Raw genomic sequence first — 24,394 nt, forward strand, 5'->3', positions numbered from 1 at the left:
AACACTCATCTGGTAGGGATTGATTATGTTGGTGCAGGAGATGTTTAGATAAACAAGGCACAGTATTATATTCAATTTGTCGTCGCTGCATAGAAATATGAAATGGCTATTTTGAAACATTTAATTCAACATTCACAAGCCATTCATCTAAGTAAACATAGCCAACGCTGAACCCTAGTGTTTACCTAGTGTAAATGCCGGAACTGCAGTCTTAATGAATTATTAGCTCTGAGTCTTATAAAGGGAGATTATTTACAAATAATGAATTTCCTAACAAGACGACAATACTTGGCCTATTTATATATTGAGAACCTAAATAACATGAGTAATCTGATTACATATCTTAGATTTGATATAAATATTTTCTTGCCTTTTTGTACTGTAGCCTACTCTAATAGGCCTAGTACCCCACCTAAGAGACTAACTCCATCAATAAACTACAACTCCCACCATCCCGCAATGCAATTCTTTGTTCTATCTGTGTTATCACGATTCCTCCTTAAATGTTTCCTGTGATAAATATTTGTACCTGCACCACCTACTCTTAGAATTTCAATTTCGCTGACCACGGAGGTCGTTAATGTCCATTATATCTATACTGCCCTCCTTCCAACCCCGCCCCACCCACACACACGCACGCACACGCACAGAAGCGCGCAGAGAGGCCACCGGCAGAGTGTTCTCCGGGGAGGCGCGCGACCACGTCCCGTGGCTGTGTCACCGGGCGCGTATTGCGTATACAGAACAACCGCGAGCCCCGGCGAATCGGCGCGAGACAGATCAGCATGCACTCGCTCAAAGAGGACGCGGGCTGCAGAGAGCAGCTCACGCGGAGTCATTTCATCATCGATTCCGATCCCAGGATGGACACCATGCAGTCGACGACCCGCAGGACAGCCACCGGTACGAGGCGCCCCGGAGCCGTGAGCTGCAGCTGGGGGACCGAGCTGTGGGTAGGTTGTCCGTCCCGTGATGTGCTGCTGCCGCTGCAGCAGCCCCACCGCTATACCGAGCAGCCTCCGTCTAGCGGTCAAGGCCTGCCCCCCACCCCACTCCCCCCTCGCAGGGCTCGTTGTTCTATGATGCAACCGCTGCTCGTGTGGAATTAACGCTTGGGTGGCTAACGATGCATTGTTTGAACGCGTGCATGTTTCATTTCTTTGCGCAAGTATTAGTCAGTCCTGCTGGCCGCATCCAGACGTGCGCGTGCTGGCGTGCACCTGCCATAGCAACACGGCAGACGGCCGCTATCGCACCTCTCTGCCATGATGGCTCCAATATGGGCGGCGCACAGAGGCAGCCTGCAGGAGAACGTCCCGGTGCGGCTGAGACCAACAGCTGCGTCCAGGATGAACCGCTGGAATAAACCGCATAGCCTACTGCATTTTACCCCCAGAACAATCGTATGAAATGGTCGAATGTGCTTTTGAATACTATACACTCACGCAGACAGCAGGCTATGTCATTAAATGGCATGATGCATAGATTAGGTATAGGACTGTCTTTTGTTGTATGGCTCTCTGTCTGTCTCTCTCTCTCTGTAATTTGTGTATGGATAGAAGGGTTGGGGGATGGATTTAATGGAATGGTATTTCATTTGCATAATAGCCTGCTTTATAATCTGACAACGAACGACTTAATCCCTGCAGTCTACTATGATTAACCTGCGGGACGTAAAGAGAGGTGGAGCTAGAGATGGCCATTTTATGGTGCATTGGAAGTAAATAATGTAAAAAATATATAATATATACATATATTAAAAAGAAGGAGATTTAGAAAATAGCAACCTGCTGTGATTATAATCCAAATGGCTCAGTGTCTCTGGTGGTGTGTCCCTAAAGGATATATTAGCACGTTGTGTTGCTCGTGTTTCATGAGGGACACTCATTTGTTCTCCCTGTGTTGCTGTTTAAGGACCAGTTTGAGAACCTGGAGAAACACACCAGTTGGGGCATTGATTTCCTGGAGCGCTACACCAAGTTTGTGAAGGAAAGGGCCGATATTGAACTCAGCTACGCCAAACAAATCAGGTAGGAGCAAACAACAACCGTTGAGGTGAACTCCAACGCCACGCCTGACCCAGGCCCATCCATGAGACCCTATGTGATACACCATGCGTTAGCCGCCCCTTTAAACACCATAATGCAGTTTTCACAATTTCCTGGAACGTATTTGCATTAGATTTTTTGGTTACACCTCAGGTCTGCATAACAGTCCTGGTGCAGTGCAATTACACATTAAAGCACCATGTAATAACCAACGTAACCACATGCCCCGACATGTGCTTCATATGTATTAGGGTGACAGAGCAGCATGTAACTTTCCAGTGTGGTGAGGGTTAGCTGTTCCTCTTAGGAAGCGGTGAAGGTTTGAGTTACACACTAGGGCACAAGTGTTAGGCTGCTCCACAACGTTACCCCATTTGAAGTGCCGGGTGTTAGCTTGTTTAATTGCTTGTTACTACAGTACTGTACTGTAATTACACTGTAAGCTAAAGTCTTTACTTGCGGTACAGTTTGAGGTTAATGACAATAGACCACCCTTGGTGGTCAGACAAAAACACCACGGATGTCCGAACTTTGGTTGTGTAAACATGAGAGGCCAGTGGCTTCCTTTGAAGCCACTTGTAGTTCCCTGTACAGAAGGAACAGGGAACTACAGAAAATGCAACATCAGTTTGGATAAAGTAATCTGAATTAACATGATCGAATGGCAGTGTATCTCCATGACAACGCATTGCGCTTGGAAATGTAGTTTACCCCCAACTCTGTTTCTGTTTGTGTCTCTATTCGCCCACTGTACAAATCAGGAAAGGCAAATAGATCTGTTATTATGGTATGTGGAGCTCATGCTCTCTCTCTCTCTCCCTCTCTCTCTTCTCTCTCTCTCTCTCTCTCTCTCGCTCTCTCTCTCGGTAGGAATCTTTCTAAGAAGTATCAAGCCAAGAAGAACTGCAAGGAAGAAGAAGAGAGCAGGTTAGTCGGCCATTTCTGTCAGCCCTGTTGGCCGCTCTGATGCTTCTGCCCAAGGGGTTCGCTCGCTGGCCACACCGCCCGCCCACAGTCTACTACTTGGCAAGCGTTGTCTTCAGAGGGAGCACTCACTGTATTGACTATGACTTCCAGCGTGGCTCTAAACCCATTTTATGAAACACAGAACAAGACTCTAAAATCTAACCTTCCTATGTGTATTTCTATACGCGACACAGAGATTCATGTCTTGTCCGGTGAGCGTCCACCCACTGCTAATACTATTCCAACTCAAAGGTTCTGGGTTCCAATCCCTCTTTGCCACCACTAAAAATCATTGAGCAAAATATTGTAAAAACTCAACTTACTGAACATTCACAGTCCATAGTCGGTTAGTCCTGAATAACTAAAGTGATAAAAGCCAGTCACAACCTGCTATGATATTATCACCGGTGTGCAGGATGTTGTACATAGAGCTCTAGCATGATTAGGGTTGTGTTTATATGTCGCTTTCCTCACACTCGAGGACGCTTTACAGAGAAGGAGAAATAAAAGACAAAAATCCATTTCCAAATCCTTTTAAGCACACTAAACAGACAGACCGACAGAGCGGACAGAGGACCAGAGAATGAGCAGGAGTACGTAGAGGCGAGGCTGCTAAAGTCTCTGAGAAATATGGGGGGCGTCGAGGGGGGTCTTCCAGAGTTTGGGGTCGATGCTGCAGAAGGCTCTGGCCCCCCAACAATACAAGGCCTTCAGGTTCTTGGGGGGGCTAGGAGCCCTCCGGCCCCAGAGGACCCAACGAGCTGACTGGGGTTGGTGGTGGGGTGAGGGGCGGGGCGTGGCAGTGACGGAGTGGTTCCCTGCAGGTATTCCTGGTGCCGCTCGTTCGGGTCCACGCTGAGGGAGCTCAACGACTACGCCAGCCACCGCGAGGCGCTGGCCCAGAACCTGCACGCCTACATCGTCAGCGAGCTGGTGCGCTACACGCAGGACCTGAAGACCGAGAGGAAATCAGTAAGACACGCACACATGGGCCTGCGTGCATGGGTGTGCTCCTATACAGGCTTGATGGGTGTTCCTTTCAGTTCAATGAAATGACTTAGCATTGGCTTTATGGTAACACTGCATTGAGACATGGGAGACAACACAAGACAACACACATGTGCATGTTAAAAGAAGTATAACATTTACAGAACAAGGGTCTGTGAAAAAACTGTTAAAATAGCTCAATAAAAAAATTATATATATTAACAAATTTATAATTTAAACACTGAATACACACTATCACAACGCTACCACACATGCTACCACACAAGACACACTCACAAAATCACACACACACACACACACACACACACACAGATTCAGAAAGAGCAGAATTTCAACAGAATAATTTGACACATACTATCTATGGCGGATACACATAGAAACAGTCTTAATCACTACTCTACTTCTAGTCCAACTAGAACATTGTTTCAGGTCACTAAACACACACACACACACACACACACACACACACACACACACACACACACACACACACACACACACACACACACACACACACACACACACACACACACACACACACACACAAAGACGCAAACATTCTTTTGTTTGCAGTCAGTGGCCTGAATTAAAGAGGGGGAAGTGTGTGTGTGATGGTGTGCGTGGGATTATCGTTGTGTGTACGTGTATGTGTGTGTGTGTGTGTGTGTATTTGCATGCGTGTGCTCACACTTGTATGTGTGTGTGTGTATGTGTGTGTGTGTGTGTGTGTCTGTGTGTGTTTGTGTGCATGTGTGTGGGTGCATGCGTGCGTGTAAACACAGGCTCACAAAACCCATTTAATGAAAAACAACTTAATCACAGACACACGTTGAAGTCCAACTGCTAATGTGTTTCTGTCATTATTATGAGCTGTTCAGTAGTAAACACTGAAAGTACAACTACAGAAATCTTATCTCTACTATGACCAGCTCAGTTGATACATTTTGAAGTAGTGACCAGTGGCCGACAGCACAAACCTGCAGATGCTAGTCGTGATATGCGCTAAGTAAATATTACTATATTACCTTATCTCTGGTCACTCACCAGCATAGTGGACCAATATCGTCCCAGTGTCTAATATAGCTGATTGACACCAGAACTGATATTGTGGATACTGATGTTATTTGTTTTTACAGCATTTCCAAGATGGGCGGCGAGCCCAGCAGCACATCGAGAACTCGTGGAAACAGCTGGAGTCGGTGGGTGATCGTCATGACCCCTGACATGAAACACGCTGCTCCTGTTCCCATAGCGCACGGAATACTGTTGTAACCAGCAGGTGGTTAAACCTGCTGGTTACACTTAGAAACCTGAAGTGGTTTTGAGACTGCAGGTGTCAACACCTCTGCTACCAAAGCTCATGACACGGTCGTAAGCTTTAATTAATTCATAATCTAGCCGCTGTATTTGTTTACGTGACTATTAACTCGTCTAACAACATAACTCTGGTATTAATAACGACAAATGTCATGTTTTGTCTTCCTTATTAATAACGCCTCATGTAATGTTGTGATTTTAATCAATGCCTAAGTGTTATGTGGGTGTTAATAATACTGTGTGAACTAACGAGTAACCCGCTCCGTCTGAATGCTGTGGTTGTGTTCAGAGTAAACGACGGTTCGAGCGGGACTGTAAAGAGGCGGAGCGCGCCCAGCAGAACTTTGACAGGATTGATACGGACAACAGCAAAGCAGATGGAGAAAAGGTACAGACAGACAGGCAGACAGGCAGGCAGACAGACAGGCAGACAGACCGGGAGAGAAGCAGACAAACAGACAGACAGACAGACAGGCAGACAGACAGACAGACAGACAGACAGACAGACAGACAGGCAGATAGACAGACAGGCCGACAGGCCAAGGGAGAGAGGCAGACAGATGGCTGTGCAGGCAGCCACTGCAGGGTATACAAACCAGAATCCCCCAGATCGGAAGTTGGCGTCTGTACCCAGAGAAGGACAAACGTCAGGCCGCCTGTTCTGCGACTAGAAGAGAGTACAGCTTCATACACGTGTTGTGGAAGATCACAGTCTGCCACATCCACTCTGTTTCCATGAGCATTAGGAAAGCTGGACGATGTCACTGGTCCGGGGTTTGGCGATCCCTATTGGTCCCATAGGACCGCTGGCGTCAAACCTTTCTTCAAAATGTTTTTTTCCGGCAGAAACCTAGTTGATGTTAGATAGATAGTTAGCAAAACAGGTGGATAGATGACATATTGGTAACCCATCTGATCCATATATATATGTATATATATATATATACATATATATATATATATATATTATATATAAGTGTGTGTCAGTGTTTAACGCGATCTGTCTCTCTCTTTATCTCACAGCGATGTTCCCTAAAGGTAGGTTGAAACTTCTACTTTACATAACACATGTTAAAGTGCTTCACAACCAGGTGTCCTTGGACCACCAGAGAAAGTGCATTTTACTAGCAACAATACAGATAAAGAATCATTTCAATTGTATTTTAGTGTGTGTGTATGTGTGTGTGTGTATTTGTGTTTGGGTGTGTGTGTGTGTGTGTGTGTGTGTGTGTGTGTGTGTGTGTGTGTGTGTGTGTGTGTGTGTGTGTGTGTGTGTGTGTGTGTGTGTGTGTGTGTGTGTGTGCGCACCATGCTTCAGGCTCGTCAGACAGCTCAGCAGAAGCAGCAGGCGGCTGAGGACTCCAAGCAAGACTACACGACCAGCCTGAAGCAGTTCAACCAGGACCAGCAACAGCACTACCACACACTGGTACCAGTTATATACCAGGTATATACTACTGCTGATACCAGTATTACTAGTACAGCGCCACCACAACCTGGTACCAGTTATATACCAGGTATATACTACTGCTGATACCAGTATTACTAGTACAGCGCCACCACAACCTGGTACCAGTTATATACCAGGTATATACTACTGCTGATACAAGTATTACTAGTACAGCGCCACCACAACCTGGTACCAGTTATATACCAGGTATATACTACTGCTGATACAAGTATTACTAGTACAGCGCCACCACAACCTGGTACCAGTTATATATCAGGTATACTGTATACTACTGCTAATACCAATACTACTAGTACAGCCCTACCACGCCCTGGTACCAATCATATACCAGGATACTATTGTAAGTATCATTACCTTTCACCCACTCTTATATACCAGATATATATGAGTACCACTAGTGGTACAAGTTAAATCCTTTCACCCAGTGGTAACAGTTTAATTCTTGGTAAATCTTTCTAGTACCCACACTACCACACACAGGTACCAGTTATATACCAGGTAAATACTACTACTAGTACAACTTATACACCACTAGCAGCACCCCACGCTGAATATATATCTTTTGTGTCCATGTGTGTGCCTGCGTATATGTGTGCGTGTGTGTGTTTGTATGTGTTGGTTTGTGAGTGCGCGCATGTGTGTGTGTGTGTGTGTGTGTGTGTGTGCGTGTGCGTGTGTGTGTGTGCATGCGTGTGCATGCGTGTGAGGTTCGGCTTAGCTCAGGAGGTAGAGCAGTTGCCTTGTAACTGAAAGGTTGCTAGTTCGATCCCCAGCTCCTCCTAGCTGAGTGTTGATGTGTCCCTAAGCAAGACACTTAACCTAACTGCTCCTGACGAGCTGGCTGTCGCCTTGCATGGTTGACTCTGCCGTCGGTGTGTCAATGTGTGTATTAACCGATGTAAGTCGCTTTGGATAAAAGCGTCTGCTAAATGCCTTAATTGTATTTGCATGTGTCTGGCCTGTGCAGCGTATCCAAGACATGGAGGAGAGGAGGATAGACCGACTTGGGGAGTCAATGCGCTCGCTTGCGGAGGTGGAGCATAAGGTGTTGCCCATCATCAGCAGATGTCTGGACGGGATGACGCACGCTGCGGAGAGCATCCAGTCCCGGGTGGTGAGTCCAGGCTCCTGCTCCTCTACCCTGACCCAGAAGCGCACACACACACACACACACACACGCCTGCCTGCTTCCAGACCCCACTTTGAGGAACAACTCTGGGGTTCAGGAGCTGGAGCCGGTTGCTTCGGTTTTCCCCGAGCCAATCAACATCCTCTTGTAATCAGGACTTGGATGACCATCCATGTGACATAGCGAATAACACGGCTACTCCCGTAGGGGAATGTTTGGGTTCCGATAATGAAGCTGCTTTTAAAATACCACCAGGTGTGAGTGTGATTAGCCATTAAAAGCCGTTTTCAAAATGTGCAGCATTGTGACATCACAGGTGGGCGTGGCCACCTAGATGTGTGACGGATAGATGAGCAACGTTTGCTGCAGTCCACTGGGTAGGCTGGTAGACTGATCTATCCAGCACACTAGGTGGACACGCCCACCTGTAATGTCACAATGCTGCACATTTTCTAACCCGCTTGTAATGGCTAAACACCCTCACACCTGGTGGTATGATATGTCCCCTTTAAAAAATCAACAACAGAGAGTGAGCTGGCCAGAAGCCGTGGGCTCCTGTCTCAGGGATCCCGATCCCCCCTGAGCCACCAACTGTGTCTATGAGTTTATGATCTACAGGTCATTGGTCTAACACTCGGTCTATTGGTCATTGGTTCTGTGTCTGTCTGTGTGTCTGTCTGTGTGTCAGCCAGCAGGTCATTGGCTCCAACACTGTGTCTGTCTGTCTGTTTGTCTGTCTGTCTGTGTGTAAAACTGTGTCTGTCCGTCCGTCTGTGTGCCAGGAGAGCCAGCAGGTCATCGGTTCTAACACTGTGTCCGTCTGTCTGTGTGTCCCAGGACAGCCAGCAGGTGGTGGAGGTGTTCAAGACGGGCTTCGAGCCTCCGGGAGACGTGGAGTTTGAGGACCACAGCGCCCCCATGAGGCGAAGCATCTCCGAGTCCAGTTACCTTGACAACCGAGCTGAGCAGAGACACACAAGGCGCAACAGCCGAGGAAGACTCTGGCCCTTCATCCGCAAGAACAAGGTAGAGGCGGGAGAAACGTCAAGTGATGATGGATGGATCCTGGATGGATCATGAGTCTCTGTTGGCTGTCGCTGCTGTTGACCTGTCCTCTCCATCTCTCTGTTTTCTCTTAACTTGCCCTCTGTCTTCTTCGCTCTTGTTCCTCCTCTTCCACACCCACTTCGTTTTTTCCACTCTCTGGCTCTCACTCGGTCTCACTCCCTCTCTTCCTCACTCTTGCGCTCTCGCTCTCTCTTTCTTTCTCTCCCTCTCGCTCGATCTACATACCTACGTCTCTCTCTCGCTCTATGTCTCTCTCTCTCTCTCTCTCTCTCTCTCTCTCTCTCTCTCTCTCTCTCTCTCTCGTCTCGCCCCTTTCTTCCTTTAACACACACCCCTCTTCCCTTCAGCTGATGAGCCTTCTCTCCTCCCCACATCAGCCACCACCTCCTCCACCCACCTCCCCATCCCCAGGGGGCGAAACCAGCAGCCCACAGTCCCCGCCTACTTCCGCCCGGGAACCAATCACGCAGCGACTCAACGACCTCATGAGCTCCGGCTCCAGAACCCGAAAACAGTGTCTTCGCAGCCTGAAGAGAGGGGTGAGCATCTTGGTTTTCAGTGTTTACTCACGCTCTCTCCCTTCCAACCTGGTCTCACAGGAATCCGTGAAATGACCACGGACGAATAACTCGAAATCCGTGGACACATCACGGAAACACGCAGATTTCCGTGATGTGGCCACGGAATTCGCTCCAATGCAAGTTAATGACGCTGATGTTCCGTGGCTCACACACGGATCCCCGTTTCAAGGAGCGAGTCAACCACGGGGGCTTAACTCAAAACCCGGGGTGGTCTCACTGAAACACTTAAATTGTCCTTGTTGTGTCCACGGAAGTTGCTCCAATGCAAGTAAATGACAATGATATTCCGTGGCACACACACAGTTTCCCGTTTCAATCTGTGTGTATGCTCCCGTTTAAATCTGTGTGTGTGCCACATTTGACCTCAGCGGGAGCTTAACTCAAAATCCGTGGTGGTCTGACGGAATCACTTCAATTGTCCGTGATGTTGCCACGGAATTTGCTCCAATGCAAGTAAATGACACTGTTATTCCGTGGCTCACACACGGATATCGGCGTGTTTTCGTGATGTGGCCACGGATTTCGAGTTAAGCGTCCGACCGTAGTCATTTCACGGATTCCTGTGAGACCATGTTGCTCCCTTCACATCGTGCCCGCATGATGTGAGATGGCCATGCAAAGAACAATGTTTTCTCAGTCCATACAGCCAGTTGTTTGCCTCCTTATCCTTTTTGGGATGATGCCATTAGAAGTATTGCATATCGACACGATAATGTGACAAAATCCTCTCCCAACTTGCCCTGCTCGTAGCACATCACGAACAGACAAAAGAAAACATAACGTTCAATATCCACACAATAAAACAGTAAACCTATACATTTAAAACACTTGCAAATTAATGAAAGAGGGTCAACACAATATGCATAACATTTTTAATGTTCCGGATTTTAACTTTTTTAAACTTTCCTTTCATGCCTGCAGCTGTCACTCAAACTGGTAAGTAGGGATTTCCCTGTCTGGTATTTTTATTGTTATATAAGACAGTGCCTCTGTCAATTTCTATCTGGGATTACCGGTAATAAAATACATATATCTTTGTGCGTGTGTGTTTGTGTGTGTGTTTTCGTGTTGTTTATTTGAAGGGCTCTGGCTCAGAAGACTTCAGTCACCTCCCTGCAGAACAGAGGCGTAAGAAACTTCAGAACAGGATCAGCAGCATCGGTGTGGAGGTCCAGAGAGAGAGAGAACAGAGGTACCTGAGAGATCCATCCCCCTGCCCACCACTCCGGATGGTTAACAGAAATCCATCATTTAGTTATGACGTTTTTTTTTAATTGTTATCAAGGTGTGAAAAAACATCACTATTTTGAAGCATCGCAAATTGATGTTCCATGAAATCAAATGCAATCTTACTTAAAGGGAAACTTCACCCATTTGCGCTAAGCTTTGTATCGTTAGAAACCCAGTCATATTTTTTAATGGTCCTGCATCATTCCATAATTTTCCCCTGAGAAGGTAAGAGGGGGGGGCTCTAAGAAACTACAAGCACTCCTCGTTTTCAAACCCGGCTAGGGGGTGGGACCCACTGACGCTACAGACCTATTACAGATCAGTGCCAGTGGGTGGGATATAAACGGTATAGAGAGTACACCGGTTTGAATTTGCGCTACGGTATGGATTTTGACGTTATCGTCTGACCGGTGTGACCGGTAGATCACACAAGCGCTAAAGAAGCAATGATGCTGGTAGCAGTCGTTTATTCATAATGTCATCCGGCGCACACAGCTTTTGGCCGTGTTCTATAATATATTCTAGAATACTCCGGGAACTCCGGCGGGAGACCTTGAGCTCTATATCTAAATGATATAAGATAATATATAGACATCTATAATAATATTATACATAATATCACGGCCAAAAGCTGTGTGTGCCTCCAGGGGGCCTCAGCGAGGCACCACCGCCCCTTGTTGGTGGTGCCTCGCGGCAGCAGGCAGCGGGCAGCGGGCAGCGGGCAGCGGGCAGAGGGGCTCTGGCGGGAGACAATCGCGGGCAACAATCCCTTTCTCCTCCATATCATGGTTCAGTCTTCTTCAGATTGATGTGGAAGTGGAAGAACCAGAGACATCGGAGACCCCAAAGCAGTCGTTTGAGATGATATTATGAATAAACGACTGCGTCGGGTTCTCCGACGTCTCACATCAATCTGAATTTGCAGTTCAATCTGGACTTCAGAGAGTCAAAGCCAACATTTCTTCCCCCAATTCCTTCTCCACCGTGGCCGAGAATCAATACACGGGTCTTATTTTGCAATCCCGCACCCGCCCGAGAATTACATTCCGCAGCCAATCAGACACGCTATCAATAGATACCGATGCCCGACCCGCACCCGAAGGAAAATTAGACACATTAGATGGAACACCGGGGTATAACACTATGGGCCCTATTTTAACGGTCTGAAACGCAAGTGAGAAGCGCCAACCAATACATTATAAACATCGTTTCTTATATGTATTGGATGCATTATCGTTATTGACTTGTGTTCCTAATATGCATGTCCCCCCCCGTTAATATACATTGGCATGGACTGTATTAATGCGTTACGTGTTTAGTTTGCGTGTGTTTAAACAGATGGACGCACACACGCACGCCTGCATGCGTGTTTGTGTTACACATTCACACACGCGCGCCCGCATTCATTCATTCTTTTTAACACTCACTCGCGGTAAAACAATGTTTTCTCACGATCAAATACTCATCAATCCTAAAAGTTATGGGCATGTACACGATGTCTGTGTCAAGAAAAGATGTGTTTGCTGTACGGTGTTTGCAGATGCATTGATTTAAAAGTACAACTTATTACCGCTGTATCAGCTGTTCTTTCCCAAATAATTTACCAAGAATGTGTGGCTAGGTAGATGAGAGAGGCAAAGTGTATGCGCGAGGTGCACAAGCAACATTATGCATGCGCCCTTAAAATAGTATCTGAACAACGCGCCACTGACTTTAAACCAGGTATCTCCTGGTTTGTGGCGCAAGTGGTTTCTGAAACGTCAAAATAGCACCAGGGAACGTTTGCGCCAGAACACGCCTCCTCCTTCGCCGAGCCGCCCCTTGGGGCGCAAGATCATTTCCTAATTTACCGACGCGTGGCGCAGGAGGGAAAAGAACGCTCTGCGCCAGTTGCAAACTAGCAACGACACATGCGCCAGTGATTAAGTCAATTGCGCCGGATGCAAGATAGGGCCCTATGTGGTGTTTGGCGTGGTGCTTTAGATTGCTGTGCAAAAAAAGCACATCATCCACTGTTGACGGTTATAATTGACTCTTCTGCTCCTGAATAACATATCCAGCTCCGGAGAAGTCTCGCTCTAAATCACAATGCCTGCAACCGACCCGCACTGTTCAGGCGTCCGACCTGACCAGCACCCGTGTCCGACACAGTACATCATTTTTCCCCTGTTTCTTCCAAATTGTGCGGGTCACCCATCGGGTTGCCTACCCGAACCTGTGAAGGACTCCGAGATAACCCCCACTACAAGTCTTTACATTTTGTGGAAGTACCAGAGACGTCCAAGAACCCAACGCAGTCTTTAATTCATAATATCATCCGGAGGTGCACACAGCTTTTGCCTGTGATATTATATATTATATTATATTACATAGATTAGATACCTATATATTAAATAATATTATAATTAGAGCTGTCAAGCGATTAAAATATTTAATCGTGATTAATCGCATTAATGTCATAGTTAACTCTAATTAATCGCGATTAATCGCAAATTCTTTTTCTATGCTAAATATCCCTTGATTTTTTTGTCCCATAATTCTTCTCATTTTAATTCTCTTATCAACATGGTGAAGTGCATCGGCTTGCCTTGTGCAAATGATTTTTTATTGATAACAACATTGGCATATACACTGATCAAAACAGGACGATACAAAAAAAGAGCCTATAGTGCAATTAAACGACTGCTTTGAACAAATTTCATTTGAACATAGCAGTCAGGCTACTGCTTCTTTGTTTTGAGCCAAAGAAAAAAAAAAAAAAAAATTGTTTTTATTTTTTTTTTATAAAATAATTGCGTTAATCGCGCGATAAAAAAATTAACGCCGTTAAATTTGGTTTGCGTCAACGCCGTTAATAACGCGTTTAACTGACAGCTCTAATTATAATATTTAGATATATACACCACCTATTTCTGTGTCTCCCATCCGGCAGAAGGTTCCGGGCTATTAAGACCAAAACCTCTCGCCACTTGAACAGTTTTTTCCCCACGGCAGTTGGGCTCACAAACAAGCCCCCTGCATCACAATGACTCTGGGTTTACGTACTCAAACTAACTTGCCCTTCTATGCCCAATTATTTATTATTATTTATTATTATCTTAAAAACCATTTGTCCTTTGTTCTTGTTTGTTTTTTTGTTGTATGTTATGTCTCATGTCTTATGCACCAACCACACCAAGTCAATTTCCTGTATGTGTGAATATACTTGGCCATTAAAATAATTCTGATTCTGATTCTGATATAGAGCTCCGGGAAAAACGGAGTGCAAATGGCAACAATCACTTCCCCTCCATGCTGCTGTTCATGCTGGACTGCAGTGAACGCTGATTGACTGTTATGTTACGTCCCTCACTGAGTGAACGCTGATTGTCATTGTGGGAGTTGTCGGCTTCGATCCGCAAGCGCCAAAAAGTCACTGTCTGCCTTTTCTCGGTCAAGGAGGCACAAAAATTGAAATTTATGTTACTATTCGACTAAATATATGACCCACTTTCAATACAGATTCATTTCTCTGCCGGTGAAATTCTCCTTTAATCTCAGTCTATCTAATTCCTCACGACAAATTAATGGGTGGAGCCTAGTATCTCTCTTGGCTACGTACTAGGCAATGAGTGACCACCTAACGTGCACCAGTTACTCAAGTTATGGCGAAGGGTTAGGCGTGGATACAAACCACACCCCTACAATCGGTTTATTACTGACGACTTTAAGATCTACATCCTTTTGACATTTTCCTGAAAGGGAAATGTATATGTTGTTATGTATGTTTCGGTTTTTGATGTTTTAGATCATGTCCTTTTAATCCACTTCTCAACCCCATCATTAAACCACTGTTACCACAGCCTTTCGTTTGTGTGTTTGTGCGTGTTGCAGAGATGCTCTGGCTAAGCTGCGGGAGGTGTACCAGAGGAGCCCTGAGATGGGCGACGCCAGCAGCCTGGACTCCCAGATCGAGGAAGCCAGTCAGAGGCTGGACCGCCTGCAGAAGGAGCTGCACAGACATCAGGTCTGGACATGACCTGTAGATATTATCACAACTTCAGTCATCTACTTTTACTGAATGTCTGTTTTTATGTGTGTGTGTGTGTGTGTGTGTGTGTGTGTGTGTGTGTGTGTGTGTGTGTGTGTGTGTGTGTGTGTGTGTGTGTGTGTGTGTGTGTGTGTGTGTGTGTGTGTGTTTTTGTGTGCCCTCACAGGGTTGGTTGCAGGAGACGGAGAGCAGGCTGGTAGATCACGGCGGCAGGCGTCAGAGTGGAGGTTGTGGGTTTGAGTCCCAGGCCACAACGCCAGGCAGCAGCAGCCTGGGTCACCTGGAGAACCTCAACCACCAGGGTCCTTCCAGCCGAGAGAGGCATGTCCCTCCACAGCCGTCTACTCTGTTCACTATCTATTTATGTCTTTGCTAGCTTTCCAACACCATTTCACTAGCTCTACAATAGAGTACTGACCGTATGAGCACCAGCTGTCTGATTCTTCACTCAGCTGTCCAGCCTTCTGTAAACAAAAATGGGCTGTAATATTAAATGAAAAGTTAAGGAATTTGTAGATCCATGTTTTTTGCATTTAACCTGGCAACCCCGGTTGCCATCCGACCAGATGATTTCCGCAGCTCTGTGTTGAATTATATTGTGAGACTTCGAACTCCGGAAATATTGTCCCTGTCTGCCTGCATCATCTCTTCTCATCCGTTGTGTTGTGTTGCGTGTTGCGTTGTGTTTCTAGTCCCGACGGCAGCTACACAGAGGACAACACCGCGGAGCTCCATTTGAAGTCTCGCAGTTCAGAGTTTGACGATGACTTTGACGAAGATGAGCCCTTGCCCAGTATAGGCACCTGCAAGGCCCTCTACCCCTTCCAAGGTACTCCTCTGTCACAGATGCCAGACCCCCCCCCCAGACACGCTGCTGCCTCCCCTAACACTGCAGCGGATGCTAGCGCTTGTAGCTTAGCATTGTGGGATGGCACTCCAAACCTTTCCAGGAAGGAAGGGTCTCTGTCTCTGTGTTACTCCTCAAGGTTACTTTCTTGATATTTAAGGCCCTTTTTCCTTTATTTTCATCGGTTCATTTCCTCTGAAATGTATCGGTTAAAGGGTTTAGGGGGTTAAGGGGTGTTATATAATTAATAATAGTTAGTCTTGAAGCACTTAGAGACGATGTGTGATTAAGGCTGATGCAAGTCAAATCGACTCGGTTGAAGAATCAAGTTGACAATGTGAACTCAATTACCGACGCTCGACCACTTGACCGGGACGTGTTTGTGTGACGCAGGTCAGAACGAGGGCACCATCTCCATGGTGGAGGGCGAGTTGCTGTCGGTGGTGGAGGAGGACAAGGGGGACGGCTGGACCCGAGTGAGGCGGGACCAGGACGAGGAGGGATATGTGCCCACCTCCTACATTAAAGTCTTCCTGGATAGCAACGCTAAAGGTGCCATGACTTACATCTAACCTACACTCCCTGAACACCGCACCACACCACAGCCACAGCTGCCACCACCAGCACGGGTCAACAGAACACACACCCACACCACACACACATAACTTAATAAACACAACTCACAGTAATGCCATGATCGCCATAGCAACGGTGAGCTCCATGATTTTGCCTGTATGAAACAAGTGGACCCTCAGTCCTCAAGATGAACCCTGGCCTTCTGAAGGCCGTTTGAACGAGAAAACAAGTTCCTAATTGAAAATGCGCAACCTTTTAGACAACCGGCCTGTGGAGTGGTACTGGCCACTCGTTGACCTCTGACCTCCACAAGATGTCATTCAAAACTAGCTGACTCTCGGCCGTTTAACCAGCACCTCTGAATGTCAACACAGTGTTCTTAACGCTGTGTGTGTGTGTGTGTGTGTGTGTGTGTGTGTGTGTGTGTGTGTGTGTGTGTGTGTGTGTGTGTGTGTGTGTGTGTGTGTGTGTGTGTGTGTGTCTGTGTCTGTGTGTCTTTCAGTGTGAATGGAAACACTCATCGCTGCTGTTTGTACATTCAATTATGTGTGTGTGTGTGTGCATGTGTGCGTGTGTTCGGATTGGCCTACTCCTCAGGTAGTTTTGTGGATATTAATTCTATATCTGGGGGCTAGTCTATGCATAATACTATATTTAAAGCTCTATAAAATCTATCAATCAATTACTCTTTTTTACCTCTCTTTGTGGCTTTGCCTGTCTATGTGCTCTAGAGCTGCATTCTTCTCTGCTTGCCTATAGGTTCATGTATAGGCCTATATATACTGTATGTACATAGAATATACTGTATATATGTAGAAAATAGATTTATTGTAGTGCATGTCTGGTCGAAACAATGTCTGCTCAGTGTCTAAATCTATGGCAACATCTACTGTATATCTTTGTTAGGCACGCACACACACACACACACACACACACACACACACACACACACACACACACACACACACACACACACACACACACACACACACAACCCCCTGGGAAGGTGAGGTCACAAAGCCAAAGGTCTCCTCCTCAATCTTTCCTCAGGTTTCAAACTCCTATATTATGTCCTACTCACCATAACAAAGCCTGAAACAAACTACTAACCTAATGGTTTATCCTGACTACCTTACTTTACTAACCTGCTGGTTTACAATGCTCTATTCAGAAGACCTTAAACTGACTACTAACATTCTAGTTTTTACAGTGTTTTTTTTCTAGACTACCTTCCATTAACTAATTTACTAATCTGCAGAGGTTCATTTGTATGACCTCCATTAGCTAGTAACCAACATGTTTACAGTCGTTTATATTCAGACTTTAGTAATGACCACTAAGTTCCTACCTTGTTCCCAGCAGGGTTGTGTCGTTTACATTAGGTTGGAAAGGGTTAGGGTCATTATCCATATGCGACCAATTTGATTGGTCAAAGATGATTTAGTCAATGTTGCATTGAAAACTGAAACAGTTTTTAAACCATTTAAAGTAGTATATGCATTGACTGAGGCACATGGTTGTTAATGAGTTATGGGGCAGTAGGACCTTGAGACTGGGAGGAAATTGCTGCTTCAATTGGCTGAAATGTTACCTTTTGTCTGAGCCTGCCTCTTCTAACCTGCCTGTCTGTTTGTCTGTCTGTCTGTTTGTCTGTCTTATTTCTTCACTTTATTTACCCCTCTCTCTCTCTCTCTCTCTCTCGCTCTCTCTCTCTCTCTCTCTCTCTCTCTCTCTCTCTCTCTCTCTCTCTCTCTCTCTCTCTGTCCCTCTCTCTCTCTCTCTCTCTCTCTCTCTCTCTCTCTCTCTCTCTCTCTCTCTCTCTCTCTCTCTCTCTCTCTCTCTCTCTCTCTCTCTCTCTCTCTCTCTCTCTCTCTGTCTGTTTGCTTGTAATCTTGCCCTAATGCTGTCTACCTTCCAACCCTTTCAATTCACCTGTCTGTCTCTCTGTTGTTATGAATTTATGCATGTATCTCTACGTCTGTCGCCTGTTTCTCTCTTTGCTTGCCCCCCCCCCCCTTTTTTTGTCGTTCTGTCCCTCAATGTATGTCGGCCTTCTCTCTTTACTCCATCTCGCTGTTCTACCTGCCTGTCTCTGTGTCTGTCTGTGTGTGTGTCTCTCTCTGCCTGTCTGCCCTGCCTGTCTGGCCGCCTGTCTGTGTGTTTATTTTGTAGGCTTCGAGCAGGCTAGTCGACTAGTCTAGTGCTAGACTGGTAGTGACCAGTAGGCGGAGCTGTGGAGAGAGGATGACTTAACCACAACAGGAAGTGATTCGTAAAGAATGAGAGAATGGAGGAGTTCTGGTAAAAAAAAAAAGTTTCATGGACATTAATACACACATTGTTTCAAGAATTCCTTACGCAGATTGCCAAATGTTTGGATGTCGAATTCAGACAAACTTAAAGGACTTGTTGTTCCTGCAACCACACGAGCCCCGAAGAAACCAGAGGAATCGCTCCTCTCTTTTCTGAGACGGATCTCAAAGGAGGCCGGAGGCGAGGATATTACATATTTTCAGGGAAGACGAAAAATGTGTTTCCATAGCAATGTCATTGCCGGTATGTGTTACCACGGTAACCACTACATCACATGCAAAGTAGAGGTATACTGCTGCCTTGCAACTTTAGGTCTACATTTTCCCCTCTTCGGCATAATTAATTTGGGTTGTTTCCATAGTGATTGTCTCCTTGGTTACAGTACAATTGTCAACCCTCCTACTTTCCTTTATGCCTTTGAACGCACCCGTCCTGTCTACCTGATTGTCTACCTGTCCGTCTGTCCGAGTGTCACTGAGCCTTGCTATTTGTTTACTATTAGTGAGAGAATACGGAACATCTCAAAGGTCAAAACTAGCAATGTTAAGAAACTCTGGGTCAGCAAGACTCTTCTGCCATGTTTAACAGATCCAAAATGGCGCCTATCCCATGTTAAACCCATTCAACGGATGGATCATATCTAACGTTAGACAGATCAATTAGGGATCCTACGTGAAGCAGATGCAACATGGATCCTCTACCTTGTCCACCAGATCCAACATGGATCCGGAGTCTGTCGTAGTGTAAAATAGAGCCGTGGCAAAGTGAAACAGCAGTATTAATGTGTTACTTTTGAAATGTATTTACTCCAATGTATTGTTAATGTCAAGCTTAATCAAAGTAGAAAGGCCTACAGTGAATGCAAGATGGCTGCTATAGAAATGTTTTACCCTTTGGACCTGCTAATGCTTTCAGAGAAATGTCCCGAGAAGGGTGAGAAAAGACAGACCATGATGTCAATATCTGAAAACTTTAAAGACGTTCAAGGGCCTCAAGAGGCACTGGAGAAGCTGTCTCCTCATAGTAGATGATGTTCCTATTAGCCGTGTATTCCATAGGATCCAATGTTGTTGATTCACGAGCGAAATGTCAAACATTATTCTATCGACAACTTGAAGGCTCATGGCTATAATTTGGTGGATTGTAAAATATAAAACTGCTTGTTTATTTGTTAATTTTTTATTTTTTACATTGTTTACTGGTATGTAGAAGTGGGCTTTTTTGAAGTTTGTGGATGTTTCCAATTTTCAACTAAACTAAACTTTAAACAAAAATGGAGTCAGTATTTTTCTTTAATTCATGGATGTTTGTGTAGAAAGTAGGCCATAACTATGAATGGGGGCAGACTCCACTGTGTGCCCTGAATTTCTCACACTGTTTATAGATGTTGCTGACCATGAACTATATTATAAATAAATTCATATCTTAAAGTACTTGGGGAAATTAGATCTTGCAAATATTTGCCTGGTCAATTCAAGTCAATCAAAATTGGCCGAAACTTTATGGAAATTATATATTTTTGCGCAATTGATAGTGGGGAAATAGATTTGATAGATAAAATAGATAGATTGGTAGATAATACTTTAAGTTTGTAAAGTTCACCTAATTCAAAACATGCATAATCTGTGCAATTCAATTTTTTACACAAATTACTTTAATATATTGGCCTATATAGGGCACATATAAATAACTATTAAAATGATATTTCCATTTTACAGGACCTCTATTTGGTTGAATTATGTATGCATGTATTTTTTAAGAAAATGCATAAACCTTTCAAACTTTCAAATTATTAGGTAAGTGCTGCATGCAGCGCTCAACTATTGTTATGTGAGTGCTGCATGCAGCGCTTAACTATTGTTCTTCATAAGTTTTATTCTTTCTTTCTTTCTTTCTTTCTTTCTTTCTTTCTTTCTTTCTTTCTTTCTTTCTTTCTTTCTTTCTTTCTTTCTTTCTTTCTTTCTTTCTTTCCACTTTATTATTCTACAAATTTTGGGACCTATCTCCTTCCTCAATTTTTCACCTAGAGTCTCCATTCAAATTTTTAAATGTTCGGAAGCTTTTTAAATATTTTATACTTTTTAAGATATTCTACTTTTAAAATACTTTTTTTTTTTTAACATGGGAGTCAATGGGAGGACGCTGGAGCCGTCCTACCAAGACGTCTGCCCATTCTGACACTACTTCTTCCTACTTCTTAAGACATCGTAACTCAATAATTTTCCAACCATTTACCTTCGTTTAAACCATTTAACAAATCTACGAACGTATCTTCAACAACTTCCTAACGGAATTTCGATATCATTTCAACTTTATTCAGAATCACAGTTTTAGTTTCATACCGGCTTCGTTTTCAGTTGGTCACATTGATTTACGTTGACGCCCCCTGGGGTCACACTTTTCGGTGGGTCGCAGAATTCGGTGTAACACCGGTCCGGAGTGGTCCGGGGCGTGAGGACGTTATACATTTGACCTTTCAGATTCTTCAGTTAAATTCATTTTGCATTTCTGCATTTGTAGCAATGCTTTGCGCTTTTCATTCAGCTGTCACTTTATTTGTTTCCAACCATTTACATTTTCTTAAATGGTGTGCATGTTTACTCCATTTAGACTTTTGAATTTTTTTTTCAAATCCCTTTACTTGATTTAAGCCATTTAACGTTTCTTTATGTCTTAATCTACGTGGCTTTATTAAAAAATATTTTCAACCTCACTTTCAACCTCACACAGCACTCACCGCATTTTCTGCAGGAAATGCATTTTCTAGTTATTTTTATTCTCTCTGTATGAAATGTTTCCGATTCAGATTTAGCCAGACTTCCTGCCAAATATGGCAACACTGGCTGCAGCTCGCTGCCTGCTGCCAGTGTTGCCAGCGTTACTGGTGGGCATAGAAACCGTTCTGTTGATAGCAACCGTTCTGTTGATAAACACCTCCAGACGGTTGACGTTAGCTCAACCAGTTAGCGCGATGAACGTTGAACCAGAACGAGAGTCCGTCGTCAGGACAAGCGACGTCTATAAAGTGGCGGACAATCTACCAGAGCGGTTCAACAATCCCCACTGTTTCCACGGTTACAGGTAGGTCTGACACCCGTTTCTGACTGTTTCCACGGTAACAGGCAGGTATGACATCTGTTTCTGTCTGTCAAGTCTTCAATGCACTATTAATGTTATGCCATGAACTACTAAGGTCATTACTGAACGCTGGGAGAACGTCTGTTGTCAAAGTAAAGAAAGCCAAAGTAGCTTCTCGTAATGCAAAAATCATTGCCTTAGTTGAGTTTAGTTTAAATGTAGGCAGGCCCACTATAAAACTCAACTGTTACTTAACGAAGTCGTAACGCACTTATCAACTATTGATTGTATCTTCATCATGAAGTATAATTCGTGTACGATGTGTTCTCTGAATGAAGTGTGAGTAGTTGAGAGTAGGGAGTTTATATTATATGAGTATCCTATTCCTCTGGACCACTAGCGCCCCTTAGTAGTGACTTAAGGTACTGACGTTGATTTAAACATCTGTAAATCCGATACATCCCGCTCGGCCTTCCTCTATGATGTGGTAAAGTACGAAGAGTTTGAGTGGGATGAAGAGAGATGGGATTTGATAGAGAGAGATGGGGAGATGAAGGGAAGGATATATTTTGTGATGTTGAGATAAGAGAGATTTCTAGATATGAGCTGGAGGGATGATGACAGCTAAGAGAAGATGAGATGAAAATCATGAGGAGAGAGCAGGAGAGGGGATCATATGGAGAGATAGACCGAGTGATGGATGAATAGCTGGAGATTGATGAGGACATATAGGACATGAGGTGTTTATTTATTTATTTAAACGATTTATGATGACTATATGCTCTGTATGGTGACCTTGGGTGTCTTGAAAGGCGCCTCTAAATTAAATGTATTATTATTATTATTATTATTATATAGAGCTGGATAGAGAGATATATGAGACAACATATAAATGGTGATACGGAGAGATAGATGGTGTGGGAGGGTTGGACGGGAGATTGATGGAGAGATGATGAAAGAGTGATTGTGAGATGGAGAGATGAGATGAAGGATGTGAGGAAAGATTGCGAGATGGTGGGAAATAAGGAGAAAGAATGGGTGAGATGGAGAGATAGTGGGTAATAGGGAGAGAGAGACAGATGGAGAGATGGTGGGTGAGAGGGAGAGTGGGATGGAGAGGGAGAGATGGTGGGTGAGAGGGAGAGGGGGATGGAGAGGGAGAGATGGTGGGTGAGAGCGATGGAGAGATGGTGGGTGAGAGGGAGAGAGGGGGATGGAGAGGGAGAGATGGTGGGTGAGAGGGAGGGAGGGGGATGGAGAGGGAGAGATGGTGGGTGAGAGCGATGGAGAGATGGTGGGTGAGAGGGAGAGAGGCGGATGGAGAGGGCATAGCTCCTCTTCGTGGCAGTGTGCCAGGTCCATGTTCATTTTTAGCTTCAGGTCTCATGAAACAGAAAATTCTTTTTGAGGCCTATAGATTATAAAAATAGTTGTTTTATGTTTTTTTTTCTAGCCTGAAGAGCTCCAATCCGCTCTACCAGACATCCAACCAGGTGTACGGGAGCAAGAGACCCACTGTACACGAGATGCCTGTGAGCCACTCATGAATATGCATGATCCACAGTTACAGAGCGACTCCTCTTTAACTATCTATAGCTTCTTGTGTTCATTACGACTAATTACGTCTTAGCCATGTAAAGATCTTCCTCCATTTTGATATTACATTTATATTTATATATTTTTTTTTTAAAATGCTATATATTGAATTAGCATATGCTACACGTGAACCTCCTAAGATGGCGCAATTTGATTGGTTTGCTATCTCGGGATATTGGGCAATATCCTATGATTGAGATCTCAAACTCTGGATATCGTGACGGTCGTCTCGTTACGCTAATAAAAACCAATAAACCGCTAATAAAAACAAATAAATCCCGGCAAAAAGTGTTATCTTGTTTATTCTTGGAGTGATCACGGGTAGTATACTAAAACAATTATTCACCACAGGCTCCGGGAATAGTGAGGAATAGCCCCCTTGACCTTCGGCGAACAATTGTTAAATACGTGTCTCTTTTGACCGTGGTCGGTCTAATTGTTGTGTCTCTGTTTAGACTCACTTCAACGGGACGTCGCGGCAGTTCTCGGAGGAGAAACTACGAAGCGGGATGTTCCGGGAAAATGGCTTCAACACTTTCTTGGATAAAAACAGAATCTCTGGGAAGGATGCCACGACGACTCTGCAAAATAGAATCAGCTTCAACCACTGCTATCTCCATGGCAACTAGCACAGCAACCGCTGGCTGCACCATGGCACTCAGTGGAGCCCGAGGCGGCTGTTGAAGTCAACGTGGTGAAACATCTCCTCCCTCAAACAGACATGTTCTCCTGTTTGCTGACAGATCTGTGTCTGTGTTTTTCTACCACTGGCCGTTAAACCAACGATGGTCCACCCATGTGTCCGCCTGTCGATATAAACAGTATGTTCTTACCCAAGTCTGGTTAATTATTACAGTATGTTACCACACAGGTCTGGTTAGTTAGTATGTTACCACACAGGTCTGGTTAGTTATTACAGTATGTTCTGACCCTGGTATTGTTAGTTATTACAGTATGTCACCACCCAGGTCTGGTTAGTTATTACATTATGTTAACACCCAGGTTTATTATTACAGTAGGTTACCACCCAGGCCTGGTTAGTTATTACCATATGTTACCACCCAGGTTAGTTAATACAGTTTGTCTCACCTAGGTTAGTTATTACAATATGCTCTCTCTCAGGTCTGGTTATGAAC

The 24,394-nt window shown here is 44.8% G+C and overlaps 2 protein-coding genes across 4 annotated transcripts; both read left to right on the top strand.

The window, feature by feature from the left end:
• Positions 1-643: 643 nt before the first annotated feature.
• Positions 644-19,852, top strand: fnbp1a (formin binding protein 1a). 3 transcript variants are annotated; one of them, XM_030359487.1, is made up of 18 exons: positions 644-953; positions 1,915-2,030; positions 2,919-2,975; positions 3,839-3,986; positions 5,159-5,221; positions 5,629-5,727; positions 6,363-6,377; positions 6,658-6,786; positions 7,778-7,924; positions 8,777-8,965; positions 9,355-9,546; positions 10,510-10,524; positions 10,671-10,780; positions 14,692-14,824; positions 15,015-15,169; positions 15,541-15,677; positions 16,089-16,247; positions 18,455-19,852. In XM_030359487.1, the coding sequence occupies exons 1-18, from the start codon at positions 786-788 to the stop codon at positions 18,457-18,459; spliced, it is 2,037 nt and encodes a 678-aa protein (XP_030215347.1). In that variant the 5' UTR covers positions 644-785; the 3' UTR covers positions 18,460-19,852. The 3 variants fall into 3 exon arrangements, with proteins under 3 accessions (XP_030215347.1, XP_030215346.1, XP_030215348.1); XM_030359486.1 differs by having other exon boundaries at positions 645-953; positions 18,444-18,615; XM_030359488.1 differs by having other exon boundaries at positions 645-953; positions 9,385-9,546; positions 18,444-18,615.
• A 1,546-nt stretch (positions 19,853-21,398) lies between these two features.
• Positions 21,399-24,095, top strand: pierce1 (piercer of microtubule wall 1). Its single transcript, XM_030358330.1, has 3 exons — positions 21,399-21,665; positions 23,116-23,194; positions 23,714-24,095. Exons 1-3 carry the CDS (start codon positions 21,415-21,417, stop codon positions 23,885-23,887), a joined length of 504 nt encoding a protein of 167 aa, XP_030214190.1. The 5' UTR covers positions 21,399-21,414; the 3' UTR covers positions 23,888-24,095.
• The last annotated feature ends 299 nt before the right edge of the window (positions 24,096-24,394 follow it).

This window comes from Gadus morhua, chromosome 6 (assembly GCF_902167405.1).
Source record: "Gadus morhua chromosome 6, gadMor3.0, whole genome shotgun sequence".
Taxonomy (NCBI): domain Eukaryota; kingdom Metazoa; phylum Chordata; class Actinopteri; order Gadiformes; family Gadidae; genus Gadus; species Gadus morhua.